At 39.1% G+C, this 20,035-nt stretch overlaps 2 protein-coding genes across 3 annotated transcripts; both read right to left on the bottom strand.

Moving 5' to 3' along the window:
- Positions 1-43: 43 nt before the first annotated feature.
- On the bottom strand, positions 44-5,672 carry mrps2 (mitochondrial ribosomal protein S2). Its single transcript, XM_042509364.2, has 4 exons — positions 5,528-5,672; positions 4,987-5,100; positions 3,450-3,570; positions 44-1,039 (listed from the first exon to the last, which is right to left on the bottom strand). The coding sequence occupies exons 1-4, from the start codon at positions 5,550-5,552 to the stop codon at positions 517-519; spliced, it is 783 nt and encodes a 260-aa protein (XP_042365298.2). The 5' UTR covers positions 5,553-5,672; the 3' UTR covers positions 44-516.
- Positions 5,673-5,793: 121 nt separating this feature from the next.
- Positions 5,794-18,778, bottom strand: ppp1r26 (protein phosphatase 1, regulatory subunit 26). Of its 2 annotated transcripts, XM_042509668.2 has the most exons (5): positions 18,618-18,778; positions 10,341-13,653; positions 7,283-7,397; positions 6,443-6,528; positions 5,794-6,355 (listed from the first exon to the last, which is right to left on the bottom strand). In XM_042509668.2, the coding sequence occupies exons 2-5, from the start codon at positions 13,580-13,582 to the stop codon at positions 6,313-6,315; spliced, it is 3,486 nt and encodes a 1,161-aa protein (XP_042365602.2). In that variant the 5' UTR covers positions 13,583-13,653; positions 18,618-18,778; the 3' UTR covers positions 5,794-6,312. The 2 variants fall into 2 exon arrangements, with proteins under 2 accessions (XP_042365602.2, XP_087927100.1); XM_088070974.1 differs by having other exon boundaries at positions 5,794-6,528.
- Between the last annotated feature and the right edge of the window lie 1,257 nt (positions 18,779-20,035).

Raw genomic sequence — 20,035 nt, 5'->3', positions numbered from 1 at the left:
GTAGTTGGGAGCACCTCTGTAATGTGAGTTGAAAAAACACACATTTTTGTAGACGTGTAAATGCTTTATTGAGTGTTTTTACCGGTTTAAATCACCGTGTTTATTTGTTTATGAGAAGAGGAGACCTCTAAGGGTAAATCGGTTCCCGGTGAAAACCATAGAAATGAACACTGAATTAATTTTAACGGGAATATTTTCACCTGGTTGCAATCTGCAGTCCTCACCGCTAGATGCCACTACATCCACCAAAATATTACACTAAATATTCCTTTAAATTAGAGACGGAAGGCAATTCATCACAGAAACCACATTTGTTAAAGATTATTATGCTCATAACCTCAGTCTTAACACAAGACAGAACTGTGGCCTCAGCCCCGAAAAACTAGCCTCAGATTTTTTTCTCAAAATATAGATGCAAAATGAAAGGTAGCAGCAGACGGTTTTGACTTTTTTGACGTTTTTTTTAATGTCTCTCAATAAAGAATATATTATGTCACGGCTTGGTGTGGAGGGTGCCTACAGGCCGAACAGTAATTCCACGTGTTTCCGTTTTTCCTTGGCACGGTTAATAGTCAACCTGAATAAGCGACAGTACAACTCCATTGCAGCTGGAGTGTCGTCATTCCCGGGTATGGGGTACGTCACCAGGCTGGGGTTGCTGTTTGAGTCCACCACGCCGACTGTGGGAATGTTCATCTTTGCCGCGTCTCTAATTCCAACGTGGGTCTGAAACACATTGTTGAGAGTGGAGAGGAAGATGATGAGGTCTGGTAAGCGGACTCCTGGGCCGTACTGGATGGGGGCGTTGGTGAGTAGACCGCCCTGCCAGTACCGTGTATGGGCGTACTCCCCACAGAACTTAGCAGTGGACTCCACCAGATGGCCGAACTGACGGCGGCGGCTGACAAACAGTATGACGCCGCCGCGATACGCTACGTGGGCGGTGAAGTTCAGGGCTTGCTGAAAGAGCTCCACGGTTTGGTCGAGATCGATTATATCTTGGTCCAGCCGGCAGCCATAGAGGTACGGCTCCATAAGTCTGAGAAAAAGAGAATCACAGTGAGGATACAGAAAGTCTCAGCATCAGTACTTTGATCTGGAGGTGCACAGTTCTGACTGGGATGTTTATTTTTTGCTAAATCAGTCACTGCAGCATACTGTGCTTCCACTGTTATGGTCACAGCAATCCCTTGTGCATAATATTGACTTATTGATTTGTCAGCAGACACACTATCTCACCATTTTCTGTTCTGCTGTGTTTCTCTGCTGTGGTCAGCAAATGTCATTGCCTAAAGATGGAGTGGTGATACCAACTCAGCATTTCCTGCATGCTTTTAAAGGCAGCGGTGGACCTTCAGTGTTTAAATCTTCGTTAGAGATGTATTTAAACATTTCCAACTTGTAAGGCACAAAAGAGGCTCAGTAAAAACAGACTGATGTTGAATTGTAAGTAAATAGCCACATTTAGCCAGCAGAGTAACTGGAATTATGTAGTTTAACAGTGACATTCTGGATTGTGAGAAAAAAGAAAAAAGGATGAAACCACATGTAAAACCAAAGACAGCATAGTTGTCCTGCAATGGGGAATCTAACACAATAAGACTTTTTGTCTATGCCTGGCACAATAATACATACACTATATTTGGGCTGGGAAATATAACAATATTAAATGGATATTGGGATATATAACTATTATTATCCAAAGATTGTGGTATCGCAAGTGTTCCTAATTTCTTAATTCCTTAATTCCTAATTTTAACAAAACATTCTCAGTCCCAACTCATCCAACGAGCTGATCTGTGAAACATTAGATATCCTTCCAGCATCAGTTTTGGACACTCAGGGACGGTGTGTCAATTTACTCTCTTTACATGCATTATGTCTCTGCAAAATAAACACCTGTTGTTTGTTTTTGTTTTTTTGTTACAGGAAATGTACAGTTTATACTTGTTTAATGCATACAGTCTATTTTAAAAATAAACTTTAAAAAAGGGTTAAAAAAAAAAGGAAACAAAATTGTGGTTTGGTAAAGAAAACAACAAACAAACACAAAAAGGGTTGTCAGTATTAATGCGTTCATCACAATGCAATAAATGTCTGAAAATGCTCATTTAAGCTTTAATCTATCTCTCCGTCATGGTTCCAAGACCACACTGTTGTAGCTGTGCAGCACTGATAAAAAAAAAGGTAAATGTAAAATTCTTTGCAGTAATTTGATTCCCAATGGTAAGAATTGCTTTGCAATGTTCATATGGACTTCAAAACCTTTTTTGAAATGCAAAATAATGCTATTTTAAACTTGATAAAAATGGAATCAATCTAGTATGATTAATTGACTATTAGAAATTAAGAGACTGATTGTGGTAAAAAAAACATTTAAAAAAGGGAAATGGTGCTTTTGTTATTAACTCAGTGTTACTACAATAACTCAATTGTCTGTTGTTTTCATACAGTAAACAGTGGTGTCCTCGATACAAGTCCAGACTTTGTTTGACCCGTCGACCGCCCCCTCCCCCCCATCCGCCCTGTGCAGACTGTCTTACTTTTTATAATGCAGTAGTTGTGCAGATTTTTTTTTTTTGAAAACTGCTGACTAAGCATCTGTATTTGACGAGTTGAGAATGTGACCAGGTGAGTTTTGAAGGACGCATTTTAGGAGAGTGACGTAACAGAAGTCAGGCTGTTCCAGCTGTTGTATTATTTGCCCTTACCCACTTAGTCATTATATCTACACTTACTGATGATTATTTTATAAAAATTTCAGTGTGGAAATATTATGTTTAAGCTCCTACAGTCAACCTTATAATGATGTTGCAATATCATATATTGTTATATTTTATATATTGGGTCAAAAACATCATATTTGATTTTCCCCTCTGTCTCTGAGCCCTACAGCATAGAGTCTGTAATTATACAGTGACTTTTAGTTGTTGTAGCTTTAAGCCACTACATTAGATCTGGATGTTTTGGAGGTCAGAGTGAAAAAAAAAGGAATTTTTCAAATAAGCGCTGACCACACTGTGTTTTATCTGGTAGATCTCAATTTCATTGACGAAAGCTGAAACAATTTATCTACTTATTGATTAGTTGTATAGAGAAAATCTATTAGTAATAATTTTTGAACTACTTAAACCTTGGAAGGTTTCCCAGGCAAATCTGACACATTTTCGGCCCTGCCTTCTCAACTGTGTGGATTAGCTGCTTTTCATAATCCTTTTTTAAAGTTTATATATTTGGATTTTTGACTGTCAGTCAGAAAAATCAAGCAATTTAAAGATGACACATTAAGCTTTAAGAATTCGAGATAGTCAAAAATGTTGATTTTTAGTATTTTCATGTCAAATTGCTTGAAAATGAAAAAGCATCGGTTGCAACCATGTTGCTCAGAGTCAAAATTGTCCAATCAATCTTAGTAAAATGGTCGATAGTTTTAGGGAATTGATACTAACCTGTGCCTGCAACCTTTTTTATGGCCAAGATGCACTCTGGCGTTGAACAGGTCTTTCAGGGTGAAGAGCTCCGACACACGGAAAAAGTCTGGGTGTTCGAGCGGCTTTCTCAGTACTTTATCTGCACGTAAGAGAAAATATATTGATGAAAGTCTGGAGAAGAACAAAACTTAGATAACTCATACAGACTCCTGCTAGTTTCATGTTCATTATGTTAGGGACCGTTCCTAACCAGACCCTGCCAACCCTCCCTCCATCACAGTTTGTAGTCACCTTCACAACTGAATGAAGCACCCTTCATCCAAGTGTAGAGTTTAAATACAGCAGCAAGCTCTGGAAAAACATCCTTCTCTGCTGTGGGAAGTGGAGGGAACTGTCATAACTTTTCTTCAAAAGAAAACTTAATCCCATTTTATTTTTGTCATATGTATTTGTATTATTTGACCTGTAATAATTGTTATTGTTTATCTGAATTTCTGTATCATATTAATTCAATCAATTAACAAATAAAGACTAATAAAACTTACTGCTAAGCTTCTTGGGTAGCATTTCTCTTCTTTGTTTTGGTAATGACCTTGTTTTTCACTGTGATTTAAGAGTTGCATATTTACAAGGTTTTTGCAACCTTGTAAATATGCAACCCTTTAAAATAAAATGTTATTTTCAATAGACAAGAGAAGGGTGTGTTTATTCTAAATATTTTATTCTAAATAAAATGTAACCTTTAAGTTGTTTATGTCTGCAAGACAAAATGAAATGTCGGTCTAAAAGACTGTTAATTATTTGTATGAGGAGGAGAGTGGCTGGCGTGTACCTAAAGTTTGGGGGTTTTTTTTCTTATTTTTTTTCTTTTGTCCTAATTCTCCCCAGAGCTACAAATATTTCTCCACTATTTCTATGGTGAAAGGTTTATTTTTTTGAGGAAATTTTCAACTAGACATGTAGAATGAAGTGATTTTGATGAAACAGCACTATTTAAATCTTAGGTTTCCTGATGGAAGCAACTGTGACATATGATGTGTTTGTAAATTAAACAATAACTGCTGCTTTTGCAGTTTCTTGCCACGAAGAATGGTCTAATTTAAGCAGTTTAAAAAAGTAAATATGAAAAAAAAACAACAAAACACAAGCAAAACATGCCTTTCAAACCTGCTTATGGGTTTGGGGTATCAGAGTATGTTTAAAATTATTTTAAAAAGATACAACAAAACAAAGTTATATATCCCAATCAGCCAATAAGTCCCTTACCCTGTGCTTAAAAAAAGTGACATGCCTGCCCCATTCTGCCCCCCCAATACAAACAGTCCCTTATGAGGGTAGTCGCACGGAACTATATTTGTATGAAGCGTCTTCCATGACGGACGCAATAAGGTGTTGCACATGGGCAATAAAATGTGGCGGACCTTTTGCATAAACCAAGAAAACTAATTTTGAGTATGTATTAATATTAATGCATTACTAATAATATCGTAGACTGATCTGAAAGCAGACAGGGCATTGGTGGGTGGTAAGAGATTTGGGAAAGACCCCAGCTGACCTAAAACATCGTCGCTTTGTTGTTGGGGAGACTGGATGGACGCTGCAGTGCTATAGTGATGTCCACCACAGGAGTAACTGACTGCAGCCCGGGACTGCCTTAGCCCCAACAGCCCTAAATATGAGACACAAATACCAGGCAAGACATCAGACATGAACCTGTAACAAGCGACTACGGATAGCTACCCCGCTAGCTACGGACGTTAGCTACAAGCTACGATATCATTTTGTCAGTTGGCATTTCAAACATAAAACAAAACTATGCTAAATGTGTTGCATAGGCCTTAAGCCCAAACAGCCCAAAGTATAAAAACACAGATATCAGTCAAAACATGCGACATTAAGTTGTAACAAGCAAGTACGACTAGCTACGGACGTTAGCTACAGGCTAAGATGCTAACTTGTAAGTAAACATTTTAAACATAAAACAAAACAATGATAAAACTGTCGCACATATCTTGAGTTTTGGATGATACACTCAAATAGATTCAGACGACAATTTACTCATAATGACATTTAAAAAAATACGTTTGAGCAGGTACCTTTCGTAATAGCTCGGCCGGCCATGCTTGCTTGAGGACCGCGGAAGGTCAGCAAACTGCGGCTGCGTGTTTGCCGTATATTGACTGCCGTAACGTTCTGTCGTGAAAGCTTTCTGTACTAGACTACATTACCCAAGAGTCCAAGTTTTTTTCACATTACAACTTTATTGAAAAAAAAACACTACTACACAAATTTTCAACTATTGCTGCGAGGTTACAAACCAACGACTCTAACAGTACTCACGGCATCTGTGTGGTCAGGGACAACCCAAATTGACTTTTAAAGAACAGCAACCAACTCAGACTCTGACAACACTAAACTACTATTATTCAGCAACATCATGAAACTAAAACATTGAGAATATGAGTAAAGACTAAATTATTCAGAGTATTCCCTGGGATTAGGACTTACTTTAGTCCAAAACTGCAATAAAAAATTAAATAAAAAATAAATGCCCCTAACTATGTATTATTCCACATTTTGGAAAATATCCTTAACATATACCGTGCAACACTGCAAAATATCTCAACCTGTAATGTCTGACTCCTCCGATGAGATCATTCTGAGGGAGGACTGACACTTTTACATGAATTTCAGCCAGGTGAATTTCAAATTTAATGACTTTATCTTGAAAAGATAAAAGAAAAAAATCCAAATTGCATAACTGCAACTAGTCTGCAACATGAAAACTAACAAGAACCCTTACATAAAACTCTTAATAAAGTGCAAAATACTGTAATATCAAACATCATCTATGTGCATGTTTTAAATGCATATTTAAGTCTTATCCTTGTATGTTGTGGTAATGGGGGCGGGCTTCATCTCTCCTAAAAAAGATGAAAATGCAAAATGAATGGGTTTTACTTTACTTATAACTCACTTTGGAGATTAACGATTTGGGTCCAACCACATACCTGCTGACTGGAACGAACTTAAGTTTTCTTTTGACATGTTTCAACGTCCTGATCTGTGCAGGAGCACTGCTGTGAGAGGGTACCCCCTGCAAGCATCACACAGATTTTACACTCTCTGGACATAGACAGCTTTTTACAAACAGCTTAAGTGGAAAAAAAAAACCCCAGAATGACCGCCTTGTAGTTGTATGCCTCCGTGAACCAGTCAATATGCAGTTATAGTTTACATTCATGTCTCCCCTTCTAATCTGGAGTTATTATGTTGAATGAATGGCCAGAAACAAGTTTTAGCAGAACATGATTACATCACAGTGAAGTTGACCTTTGACCTTTTGAATATAAAATGTCATCACTTGATCATTTTGTCTTGAGACATTTGTGTGAAATTTGGATTCTTGAGTTATGGTCATGTTTTGTAAGGTCTCTGTGGCCTTTGACCACCAAAATCTAATTAGGTCACTCATGAGTCCAAGTGGACATTTGTGCTAAATTTGACAAAATTCCCTCATGGCTTTCTTGAGATATTGCAAACACAGGAATAAGACAGATGCAAGGTCACAGTGAACATGACCTTTTATCACCAAAACTAAATCAGTTCATCCTTTAGTCCAAGTGGACGTTTGTGTTGAAGTTGTAGAAATTCCCTTAAGGCGTTCTTAGATGCATATTAAGTCCACAAGAATTGAAGGACAGATAACCTGAAAACACACCTATCCCTGGTGCGGAGGCATACAAATCCTTGTTTTCCTCACAACTGATGGGGCTAGTAAGTTGGTTTCAGATACAAATAATGAAGTGAAACAAACTGCACCAAAAGCTCATGTTTCTACATTATTGTACCTTCTTGCATTTTTCAGGCAGGAACCTCCTGTTGAACATTCTGCTTCTCTCCTCTGTGGTGAGAGCTATGCAAGGTCTGATGGTGATGCCAGGGTCAATGGCACTGGACAAAGACCTGGGCAAGGCAGAGCAGGACACACATCAGACCAGTTCCCTGTAATGCTCTAAGAATGCATCCCAAAGTCCATCTTAAGCAAGTGAACATAACCAACCATTACCATGATGCAAATTACATTATCAATGAGGAAGACCCATTGTTGCTTAGATTCCACTCTTTATTACACAGATGCACTTAAAAGACACAGCAAAAGTTTTTTTTCTGAAAGAGTAAAAGAAAAAAAGAAACACTTCTTACAAAATATTTACAAAATCTGGCAATGCACAGCATGTTCAGTAACTTTTTCTTTTGATAAACAAAAATAAATAGCCTTTTTTCACATAGGAAATTCAAAGGGAAAAAAAACTTCAACATGACAAAGAAATGAACACACTGGATATCAAGTTTAGCGAGACAGAGATGAGTAACTATGTGGTTTCTGTGGAATCTGGAACAACATTTGGGCCATAGAGGTAAGATGACCAAGACTGTTATAGTGGCTTTTATCGACAACTAAGCTTTTAATGCCCATCTATGACTTTAAACCAAACAATGAGCTAAGGACACTGTGTCTGAAAAACAAAGGCTGATGGAAAGATGTAGTATCTCAGTGGTAATCTAAACAGGATACAAGAGTGTTCCAGGACCAACTGATGTTCTAAAATTGCTCCAAAAAAGGTGCCTATTACGGGTCAAGGGTGTAATGTGTTTTAAAAGTGTATCGAAGATTTTTCTATTGATGTGCAAAAGTTAGAAAGGCTGTCGTCAATCTGTGGGTAAGGTGAGGAGTGATTTTGTGGAATAATCATGATTAGAAGAACCAAGATTTAGAGTGTAGGGAGAGCAAGGTTATAGCATAAAGAGGTAGAGTAGGTGAGGGGTGACGTAAAGAGACATGCTTTTAAATTGAGTCCGACGATACAGAGTGACTCTTGGTTTCTGGACTTGACTGGGAAGATAAAACATGGGGAGAAAAGAGTCAAGACCGCTCTGTCGAGCCTCAGCTGTGCAATAAAATAATAAAATAAAAAACATTGTTAGCATGGTAGACTTTAGGCAGGTTAAATCATGGTGAACTCTAGATTAGATGGCATCTGACTGGTCTTTATTATTCTAAACTAATTGGGCTTTCACACCAGCGCATAGTAATTCACTCTGTACATTGACTTTACTGAGGGGAAGGTGGGAGTTTCGAACACAGCCGTTGCAGTCCATGTAAACACACAGATTAGGCTATGCTGCACAAAGTTTCGCGTTGAACCCCTGCCGGCTGCTGCCTGGCTTTGGCTGATCAAACAGCGGGCATCTCGGAAGCACATATATGGAGCTGAAATTCCCACAGAATTAGAATCTATATGTGGCAGTAGCTGACAACTATTTTGTGTCACCTCGCTTCATTTTTTAGGCCTGTGAACAAAGCACAGGTGGAACTATTCATGAGTTCTTTTATTCCCCAGCAGCAGTTTGTGTCGCACCCACGAAGTGGATAATTGATCTATCTATCAGTTCAGAGCTGATCAGATCAATGGATGAGGAATAGCTGCTGCATAAGTTTTAGACCCAGCGTAATCAACGGTTGAGTTAAACATTCACTGCGCCTCGCGTTTTGCTGCTCCGTCTGTACCCAGAGTACGCTCTGCGAGGTGGAATCAATAACCAAATGGTATATTCTAATAGCACTCTAGATGAACAGTCCTGCTAAAACAAATTTTAAATTAATTCTTGGCGGCAAATGTTTAAATCGTTACGGGCCACCACAAAACAAAATCTAAATACCCAGATTTGCAGCTCTAGCAACTGATGAGGACAACCAGAAGAAAAACTGGGCCTAGGATAACATTAACATGCTCGGCTGCACTGCTGCCAGTGTTCCCTGAAGCACCTGCCTGTCATCACAGCTGTGGACTGCAGCGACAGCCGCTTTAAAAAAGGGTTGTTTTTTGGTGGAAAGCTCTTGCAAGTAGGCAATTTTCAGGGTGATTACTGTGCGGCAGTGTGAAAGCAGGTAAAAAAAATTAAGCATTTTGGAGACTTAGCACAGATGAATGCAATCACAGGTTAGAATATTTCATTGTGACATTTTAGGCGTACTGCTCCACTTTGCATGAGATTTTCCCAATAACGGTGTTTAGGGCCTCTACAAATCATGAATAAGTAATTATTTCTTGCTCAACTGATTAATATTTTCCTGTTAGGACAACAGATCAGAATCCAAAGAAATGTAATTTACTAAATGACAAAGAAATGCAGCAAAGAGCTAATAGTGTTTTTGTCTCCTGGTTTTTATTGAGATACCCTGATGGAAACAAATTTGCCGACAATAACATAAACAGTAATTACTTTTTAACTTTTGCACATAAAATATCTTTAAAGTAAACCCACATATCACATGTACAGTAAACTGGGTAAGATCATGTGATAACAGCATGTATTTTTGAGCAACATTGCTAATTTGTCTCTCTGGTACATTAAAAAGATACATCTAAATCTTAAGCATTTGGTCTCAACCTTAAATCTTTATTTTGTCATATTGAAAGGTTAATTTTTCTAGGTCATTTCTTGGTTTACATAAAATGGGAAAAATATTTAGGATGTTGTAATTTTCTGCAAGAATTTTTTTCTGGATTTCGATGGTGGTACTACTCATGCACGCTGATTCTTGTACCAAAATGTCACTGTATTGCTTTACAAGGGTTGGTGATGATATGAATCAATGACAGGGCACAAAAATGGTCACAATGGTGCCATCGTGTTACATAGCTGTAAAAATGTACAAACACATTTTTTAAAAAAATGCCTGTTTTATTTTATTGTATTAACAAACATTCCCTTCGAGCCTAGAAATGAATGAGCTTGATCATAACCTACACTATGTTTATTAGCAGGGCACAATCAAGAAATTAACTCATAGAAAATTGGATTATGATGCTATGGGACATAAAGGCCAAAGAAAGTACTTACACAGTGGAAAAGCCCTGCTTCTTCTCTGGATTTCTCCTGCTGTCTGACTCACAATCTGCCTCGTCTATAAATTCTTCCTCTGTTCTTTCTAGATGTTTTTCTTTATCATCTATCTTCATGCTCTCGCCTTCTCTTTTTATCTCACTTAGCAAGTCCATTCTCTCCTTTCCCTCGATCCTTTCCCTGCTTCGAACCTGGACATGGTTGGTCCTATTAGATTCCAGTTCGACAAACACGCTCTTGTCCTTGGAAATATGCACCATACTCTCGATCTCTCCTTCTATAGGGCACTGTGACCTGTGGCTGGGTGCAAAGCTCCGTGCAAAGGACATCCTTGGATGCGGCCTGGCAGTGGACAAAAAATTCATAACAGGGGATCTGAACGTGGCATTTACATTTGTCTCTGCAGAGCAGTGGAAAGGTGCTTTGCTGGTCCTTGCAGAGGACCAACCAGCGACTGGAGTCTGTGAATTGGGGCCCCCACTTTGATATGGTGGAGTTGTTGATGGAGTCTCACTGATTTTAGATGAGGTGATATGGAATGGAGTTCGACTAAGAGTCCTTGTGTCAGTCGGTGGAAGTCCAAAGCTCTGGCGCCACTTCATTGACTCCGAGCGAGAATGAGCAATGCTAGGACTCAAAACTGGCCGAACGCTCTCTGTCTGCGGGCTGACATCCTGGACGTCACTTCTCCCGGAGCTAAGCCTCCTTTGTTCAGTTCTAGCAGCCCCCGCTCCGTCTGCTGGCTCCAAAAGATTTGGGCTGCAGGACTGCATTGACGAGAGACGTGATTGTGCACGGATGGTACAGATGTCTGGTGGCAAACTCTGTGGCGTTGGAAGAGGCTGACTCCTCAAAGGAGACTGTCCAGAAAGAGGACTGATACTTTTTCTGGAAATTTCAGCCAGCTGATTTTCCTGTTTAATGTCTTCATCTTGAAGTGGGGTTCGAACCACAATGGTACCATTCCTCAATACATCGCCATCTTTACTTTTCTCTGCTTTGGCCTTTTCGGCCAGAAACCTTCTAATCTCTTGCTCAATGCTATCATCGCTGTCTACTGAACTGCTATCTTCCTTTATCTCAAGAGCAGTCTGAGTATTGTGTGGCAACAGGGTGTCTTGACCCACAGTTGCTGTTTCACCTTCATAAATGTCATGCTCTTTACTCTTATTAGTTTGTTTAAGTTGTAAAAAGCTCTTTTTATTCAATCCAGACTTATCTTTCGTGTCATCTTTACTCTTGTCTACTTTTTTCAAAGAACTGCGCTTGGAAAAAGGATCATGTTTCAACTTTTTGGTCTCTAAAGTATTCCCCTGCAGTGGTTCTTCATCTTTGAGGCACATCCTTGATTTTCGCTTTAAATCTCTGTTTTTTTTCTTTAACTTCTTTTTTGTCTTGAGCAGATCTTTTATAGCAGTGTCTAGGTCCTCATCACTGTCAAGTGAGCTGCTCTTGTCTCCACTTTCCTCTGTATTGCGTAATCCAGCTATTAGGTGTGCTGAACTTCTCTGAGAAAACACCAATAGGCTGGATTCTTGTCCATGCTCAGGTGAAGGTTTAGGGACTGTTTCTTTAACACTGTTATCTGTCCCTGCTTTCCTAGAAATGCTACAGTTTTCCTCTTTGTGTTTTCTTTTCTGTGTTAAAGACAATCGCTGAGGTTTCTTTTGGGTTGGGACTTGTCTTACTTTCACTTTCTCTGGTTCATTTGCACTTTGAGGCTCTTGAGTCATGGCAGTGGGTGGCTGTTTGTGCATTTGGGCCTTCTGCTCAAGAAATTTCCTGATTTCTTGCTCTATGCCATCTTCACTATCAATGGAACTGCCATCGCTGTCTTCATCTGGGCAGTTCTCAGGCAATGAAGATTGCATGGAAGATTCGGTGGGAGCACAACTGCTAAGGCCGACACCATGATGGAAAGCCCCGGGCATAACCGTTTTTGATATGTCCAGTATTGCCTCAGCACACATGAGCTCTGCAGTTGTATTAACCTTTGGAGGGGCAGGGGTAAGTTGCTCCTTAAAACCTTCTACTTTGAACAAAAGCAATCCGTTTCCTTTACTCTTTGAACACTCGGAAAGTGTATTTTTGGGTGTAAAAACAGACGGAGCTGGCTGAACAGATTTTACTTCTTTCTCTGCTCTGGTCTTTTTCTTTTTCAGTCTGTGTTTCTTCATATTTTCTGTACTTGTACTTCCAACAGCATGTATTAATGATTTACTTAAGGGCTTTTGCTTGTGTAAGAATGGCTTCAGGGCACTCTTCTCTTTGAGTTGCTCAAGCTGGTAGCAGCGAATTGCTTCTTCAATCCCATCATCGCTAGTGGAGTCAGATTCCTCCTTGAGTGCATGTGGATTGAACATTTCCCTTTTACTCTGCTGCTCCTTTTTTTCTAACTGGTACCTTTGGATGGCCTCCTCAATGCCGTCATCACTACTGGAATCATTTGAGTCTTCCTCCACCTTGATGGTGACCGGGCTCTTTACTTTGTTGAGGAGGCTGATTGTTTTAGAGGGGCTCTTTGTCTGCTCTCTGGGCAAGACTAAACTTGTGGTTGTACTATTACTTAAATCCAATTTCTTTACTGTGTTATCATTTAGGGCCGCTTTGTTTTTAATATACTTTTTTAAAGGTATAAGAGCTGGTCCAGTGGGAGCCTCAGCCTTGACACTTTTTGGAAACTGGCTACTAGCAATCAAAAATGTATTGCTGTCAGAGTTCTGTTTGGAAACCTCGGGCAGAGGTGGGCTATTCCTGGGAATTTTGGATGATTGGAGAAAGGGGAAACATGGTTCCCCCTTGCGTTTGTGATCATCCTTTTCTTTCAGGTATTCCAGGATTGCCTCCTCAATCCCTCTGTCCACAGAATCATCGCTGTCAGAGTCACTGCTCGCATGGTTGTTTGGGGACGAAACATCTACCTGTTGGTTTTCTGTGGGACCTTTAGTTTTGGTCTTCGCTCCCACATAAGGACCCACTGCGACCTTACAGACTTGGGAATGCCCTTCCTGTCCTGGTGGCACAATACCCTCGATCTCGTCGCCCATCTCGAGTGAGGACTGGGAGCTCCTAAGGCTCTCTATGATCATCTGGACCTTATCGGAGATAGGTGCGGCTCTGGTGGACAACTCAGTGTCAGAGTCATTGAAGCAGATCGGAAGGCTATAGCCTCCAGGTGGGCCACATGCTCTCCATTCTGTTTGTGTCGCTGCGACAGGAGGTACGTTCATCAAGTACATTCTAGTGAAGTGAGGAGTGGTCCTCGACCATTGGAGTGCAGCTGCCTCCGATCACAATCACATTGTTAGATCTGAGAGGAAAAAGGAAACAGAAACAGTGAGAAACTGAGTCAAACTACACAGACAAAGCCCCCGTCAGATCCTTTTGTAAGAGCTGTGAATAAAGTACATTAAGACATTGGAGTATAGCAAACTGATCCATCTAAACAAAAATGAACATTTTGTCACTCAGAATTCTGTCAGTCAAATATGATTTTGCTCATCAAAACAAGTATTTGACTATTCAGTCCTTTTTGTATATAGACTTTGAGAGTTTGACAGGTCCGTGTCCGCAGCTTCCTTTACCAGAGAGCAGCATGAAAGCAGGGAGCGCTCACTATGCAACGAAATCTGAGGACAGAAACGTCCTCAGAGGTACTATGCACACCTTTTAGGGGGCAACCCTAATTATGTCCAACTGTGTACAGACATTTGTGGGATGTTTCGGGGAAGTATCAGATTGCTGACTTCAACTACTACAACTTGATTAATCTATTGGTCCTTTTTATAATTTTTACAAACAGACTACCTGTTCATTTTATTAATGTCAGAAAACAGTTTTAAATGTCCATCACAATTTGCCAGAGCACAAGCTTACGTCTTTAACTTATAAATAAACTAATAATGGACCTGATAATATACTGGCAGTTGGTTTCTTTTTTATGCTTAACATAAAACAAACATCAAGATTCTCCTGAATGGGCTGTTTTTTTAAGAACTGTGACCAAGATTAGGCATATTTACTTAGTGGGGCATTTTAAAGCTAGTAAATAAATGTACCGGCCTCTCTGTTGGACTAACTATGTGGCTGAAAGACTGTTTCTAAATTACCTCAGCACATTTTCAGCATTTCTGTATGGCAATTTCTCAATACTTTTCAGCTAAAATATTCTCAGATACAGTTTTGTTTCCAGTAAGCTGAAATCAGCCCTCCTCATGAATATGTAAAGTGTATCAGAAATCTCATACATCCAGCATATCTGCCCTTGTTGTTGATCTCTTACCCTAAGAGATAGTAAAGAATAATGCAATGTAATTAATTTTAATGTTAAAAAAGGATCTCCATACTAGCATTTATACTAAACATGTCATTTTGTCAGATGCAGACAATTTATTAATATGGACATACTGTAGTATAAGAGAAAAGTGTATATAGTCTATGTAGATTTTATATTATTTCATTTTTAATTTTATCTAATTTATACTTTCATAACATTTTCTCCTTTTTTAGCACTCAAATTACCTTGAGCATCACTCTTGGGCTGCTGTGATGTGTTAATATTCCCAGTGTGGGATTAATAAAGTCTTATTTTATCTTATTTGATTTCACCACCAGGATCATTTCATTTCCTCTCACTCGATCTCCTTGTCTTAGCCTGCAGTCTATCAGAGTGGTCAGTGCTGACGCAAACACCCAATCAAATTAAATATCAGTGGAAACAGCTACACATCCTGAATATGCAGAATAGGTAATGTCAGCACTCTGCTGCCATCCTGTGGACGCACTATATACATGATGACTGCAGTAGTTCATTGCAGGTGGTATACTATCATGTTAAATGCAATAGTTTTATATGGTCCTAGAAGATTTTCTTTGCAACTCAGGGGTGCAGGAGTTAGTAATTGTTTTCTTATTTTTGGGGAGACTGCAGCTGTGTGTGCAGAGTCAGTAATTGGAAGTTGAATGAATAATGTTGATTTCACAGTTACACACAAAAATGGAACAACACTGCTGGGAAATCTGATAACAGTGAAAGGAGGCGGTGACACTCAAAGTTTTTTTTACCACAAAATCACTGAAGGAAGTGTTCAGGCAGATTCTGTCACATTGACGGGGGGAAGGGCTTTATTACAGCACTTATGGCAAATAACATGGGGTCTTTCACTGAAAGCCAAAACTCTGGTACATACAAAATTACATAGGAACACCCATGGCCAGATTAAACTGGTACTGGATCCTCTGGCAAAAATATCAGTGGGATCCTGTTCTATGGTTGCTTCTAGTTGATTATTGATTTACTGTCTTTTAATCATGCACTGTAAGCAAAATTTAAACTGAAATATTTAAGTACTACAAGTTGTTTTTGACACCCATCTAAAAGAGGCCCCTATCACACCTGCTATCTAATACGTACATTACTTAACAAATATGCATATCAAATTACTTTAAAGTATTTGCCACACAGTGAACCTGGGGAGCAAACTCTTCTGGTTCATCTTATTTATCACTTTCAGTGATTGTGATTTGCTTGTGAACACAATTCATACCAAACTTCATACCAACTAAAAATCAGTGATTTCAAACATTTCCAAACCAATGTGAAAGAGACTTATCTTAGTTCATTTCAATAAATTATCTCCTTATGTTCACTTTCAATAGTCTAAAGAAACCATTTTTCCCACAGGGGGCCCTGTGGCACCCACTAATAGAGCAGGGAAGAAGAACAGCAGGTGTGAATTTAGTGAGCCTCGCAGGTATCAAGGGAACATTTTGGATTACGTGTGCACACAAATTAGTAAATTAAACATCTGAATTACTTAATTTAGCTCTTTAAGTTATTACTGATAAAATATTGCAGAAGTAGGAACTGAAGTTCAACATTGTTTTGGCTAGTACATCCATTTATTAAGGAGCACCCAGGGTATCATGACAAGCTAACAGCTGTGCTTTAATACAAATGTGTTCTCTAATTACTGTGTAAATTCCCTCAAATGAACAATGGTAAATCATCATGTTTATTCAACTGGTCATTGTCCCCTCAACACCCTTTCTCTGTTTCTGTTTTAATACTACATTGGATGTTCTTCAGGCTCTCACTGATGGACAGATTTTACTGTGCAAATATCCGATTGTGTTATGCACTGCAGAATAAATACATAAAGTTGTCATCTCATGAGCACAATGGGCAGCTGGAGTTCAATCACTGGTGGAAAAGGTATTCAGATCTTTTATGCAAGTAAAGCTGCAATATCAGAATTTAAAAGTATTCCATTACGAGTAAGTCCTTCATTCAAGGTTTTACTCAAGTCCATAAGTGTTGTCACCAAAATGTACCTGAATTATCAAAAGTAAATGTGCTCCTTATGCAGGAAAAATGGCACCTGTCTATCATGTCATTATTGATTACATTATTGGATCATTATTACTGATGTATTAGTGTGCAAACTAAACTGAACTTTAATTTTGGAGCTGGCCAGGGTACATTGATCTACTTAATATATTTGGAAATCAATACACCATATTTCATATGCACTTTGATTTTTTAAGCATGAATCTGGAAAAAAGTAACATTGTACAGTGAAATACATTTGTTGTCACACTTGTCTATGGTGCTTGACTAAATGTAATGCACTACTCTCCACCACTGGGTTTAGCTTGATTTCAGACTGACATAAACACAAACTAATGATATTGTCCAGTTAAAATATATAAAATATATATAGCTCTTCTCTGTTCAGTTGTATGGAGTAAACACAATTCTTGCACAAAATGGTACCTGCCAGTGGCTTCATTAGGCCTGAGCGTCTAAGGCTTCATCCCTGAATGTTTTATTAATAGCTCTGGATCTAAATACATGTTGTTGTTTTTTTCATTTTGCTTTTAAAGACGAATAGGCCTATAAATAAAAAGCCCCTAATCTAATAATCTCGTATTCCATTCATGCTTGTATCTGAATAAATGTGGACCTACTTTGTCACATTGCACCACTTTTAACGGGTAAATACATACATTTAACTATTATATTTGTTAATTATTCTGTACTTAATTCTAATTACTAAAAAAATCTAAACATCTTTTTTATTACAATTCATGATTAATCTGGAAAGTACAAAAAAAGCAACTGCTTTTTAAAAGGTAACTATGATGCCAGAGTGCCTACAAATGATAATAAAAAAGAGCTTGTTCTTTAAACAAATTTAAAAAAAAAAACTAAGAAGAATTCCCCTATAATGAAGCTTGGGCTGAGCCCCCATTATCCTCAAATCCTAGAAACGCCCCTGGTACCTGTCAGGGTCCATAGATAATGAACGGTAAACTGGCTCCTGAACCTAGCACGACTATGACACTGTCCTGTAAGTAACCCAGCGTCCAGGGTTTAACCCTGCAACACCCCCATGAACAAGCAAGCTTTGAGGCAATCACCTAGTCGAGGAGTCGCTATGCAACAGCCTTTGCTAGCTTTCCTACCCCAAATGTAAATCTCCCATCAGTATGCACCCTGCAGGGGGAATGGACGACCCGAGTACAGCCTGAGACCATGAGACAATATGCAAAACTCTTAATCATCCTCCTCAGTGATTATAACCTGCTAAACCGTAGCAGAAAAGTGCAGAAAGCTACAGGAAACCAGTATGGGTCACCAAAGACGCCCCGACTAAAAAAATGCAAAGAACCACATAAACCGAGCTAAAAACGTAGCATAACGTAGTCATATGCCAACTTTGTTTGACATATCATGTGCATGAGGAAAGTTTCACCAGGCATGCCAACATTAATTGGTAACATTATCTGTATTACATAACCAGCCGCGTTGTCGCGTGTATTTTCCCTCCCGGATGCTTTCCTGGTTGCAAAAGAGAAACCCCGGCTGTCCCCGTAACCCTCTAGCGGCACGGACTGCACTGATGCCCGGCGTGCAGCGTTAGGAGACTCCGCAGAGCAACCATGTTTCTTGGTACCGGCCATGGTTGTCAAAACCCTCGATATTCGGTCGCTAACACCGCTAAACGTGATTAATGTCCGATAAAACCTCTACATAAATCAGTATGGTAACATTTTTGGAGGAAATTAGCAAAATTATGAGTAACATTGGAGAGATAACCGTGGCTAGTCGGTGACTTGAAAGACACACAGGCGGGCCTCCCGGCTGCTGCAGCCCCGGCATTTTCTCCGGCAAAGAAAGCCTTTGTATTGAGCCACAGCTTGCCCTCCTCGCCTCGGTTATTTTCCCCACACAGCCGCCGCCACAAAGCACAGAAAACAAGTTTAACTCACCTGGATGTGACACGGAGACGTTATAGTGAAAGTGTGGTCATTGCCGCGTTGATTTAAGACGTTAGGGAAGCCGTCGTGGAGAGATTTCGGTGTCCGTCGCCAGCTCACACAGCGCCGCCTGAAGCTCTCGCAGTCGAGTCCCCCTCCGCTCCGACTGCCGGGCGGACAAGCTTCCTTAAACCCAGAGCCCAGCCAAGCGCGGACCCTTTCAAATATGGCATCGGCATTTCCCCCGAAAAATATGCTGTAATTTATATTATTACATTACTAAACTTTGGTATCTCTAATTTATACTTGTTAATGCTCCATTTATAAATTATACAGGTTTTTCCAGTAAGAAGTAAGCGTATAGTAAGCTAATCTCATGAAAATAGTTTCAAAAATTGTGTCCAAGAAGGCAAAGCGACGATGTAACTAACATATACCTTCTAGAAAGTTTGAACTCCCATATGGCAGAGTAGTTTTATGAATTATTAAATGGGCACAATTACACAACTCCAGTTATGCTGGTACAGTATTATTATTGTCATAAAATCCTACAACTTAATTTACTATTATGCAGTTTTCAGTGGCATTTAGTTCTGGTTTGACTTGATATTTGCTATATTTTTTAAAGGTTTTTCTATAAAACAGCCTAAATCTACCTATTAGGTTATGGCTATATAAGGGGCACTATTTAACAGGGCAGGGAGATGGCTGGGTCTGACTTTTTTTTTTATTTTTTTTTTGTATTTTTTTTATATCTATCATACAACTTTATATTAACTCTCATATGGCAGAATAGTTTGATTACTTATTTATTTAAATAAGGACATAGGACATAAGGACATTGATATACTGATACAATATTGTTATACTGGAATAATATCCTACACATTATGGTCACCATACATTTTTTAGTGTTATTTAGTTACAGTGTAATTTGATATCTGCTAGATATTTTACTTTTTTTTCCTGTTAAACAGCCCAGATCCGCTTGTAGGATTTCGGCTAAACAAGGGACCATGCTTTATTTATCAGAGAAGGGGATGGCTGGGGTCTGACTTTGTTTATCTATTTATTTAATCACGTCCCTCCTCAAAATCTAAATATTTTTCCTCGAGCCTCGCTGAATGACTGATGAAAAATGCATGACCCTCCCTCTTCCATAAATAACCATATTTCACAATTTCTGGCTATGACAAATGGTTTGATTTTGGAGATTAAAAAAAAGAACATATGCTTTTCAAACTCACTTTTGGGGTCTGAGAGTATTTAAAATTTATCCAAAATATGGCCATTTAAAGTTCCATATCTCTCCCCATAGTGCTTTTAAAAAAGCATTATTTGAAGTGCTTCCTCCATTCTGCACCACCCCCTCCCCTTTCTTAAGTAATGAACAGTCCCTGACTCGACACCACCTTAATAGTGTATCCACC

This window comes from Plectropomus leopardus, chromosome 20, assembly GCF_026936395.1.
Source record: "Plectropomus leopardus strain MGB_pleo_1.0 chromosome 20, ASM2693639v1, whole genome shotgun sequence".
NCBI lineage: Eukaryota > Metazoa > Chordata > Actinopteri > Perciformes > Serranidae > Plectropomus > Plectropomus leopardus.
This window is presented reverse-complemented; position numbering and strand designations above follow the sequence as displayed.

Coding starts and splice junctions, on each gene's coding strand:
- mrps2 (XM_042509364.2), bottom strand. CDS start 5,552: ATGGCCGGCCGAGCTATTACGAAAG. Junction 3,571..4,986: donor ACAAAGCGACGATGTTTTAG/GTCAGCTGGGGT, acceptor TCTTACGTGCAG/ATAAAGTACTGAGAAAGCCG. Junction 1,040..3,449: donor AAAAAAGGTTGCAGGCACAG/GTTAGTATCAAT, acceptor TCTTTTTCTCAG/ACTTATGGAGCCGTACCTCT.
- ppp1r26 (XM_088070974.1), bottom strand. CDS start 13,582: ATGTACTTGATGAACGTACCTCCTGTCGCAGCGACACAAACAGAATGG. Junction 7,398..10,340: donor AAGCAGGGCTTTTCCACTGT/GTAAGTACTTTC, acceptor TGCCTTGCCCAG/GTCTTTGTCCAGTGCCATTG. Junction 6,529..7,282: donor TGCCTGAAAAATGCAAGAAG/GTACAATAATGT, acceptor TGATGCTTGCAG/GGGGTACCCTCTCACAGCAG.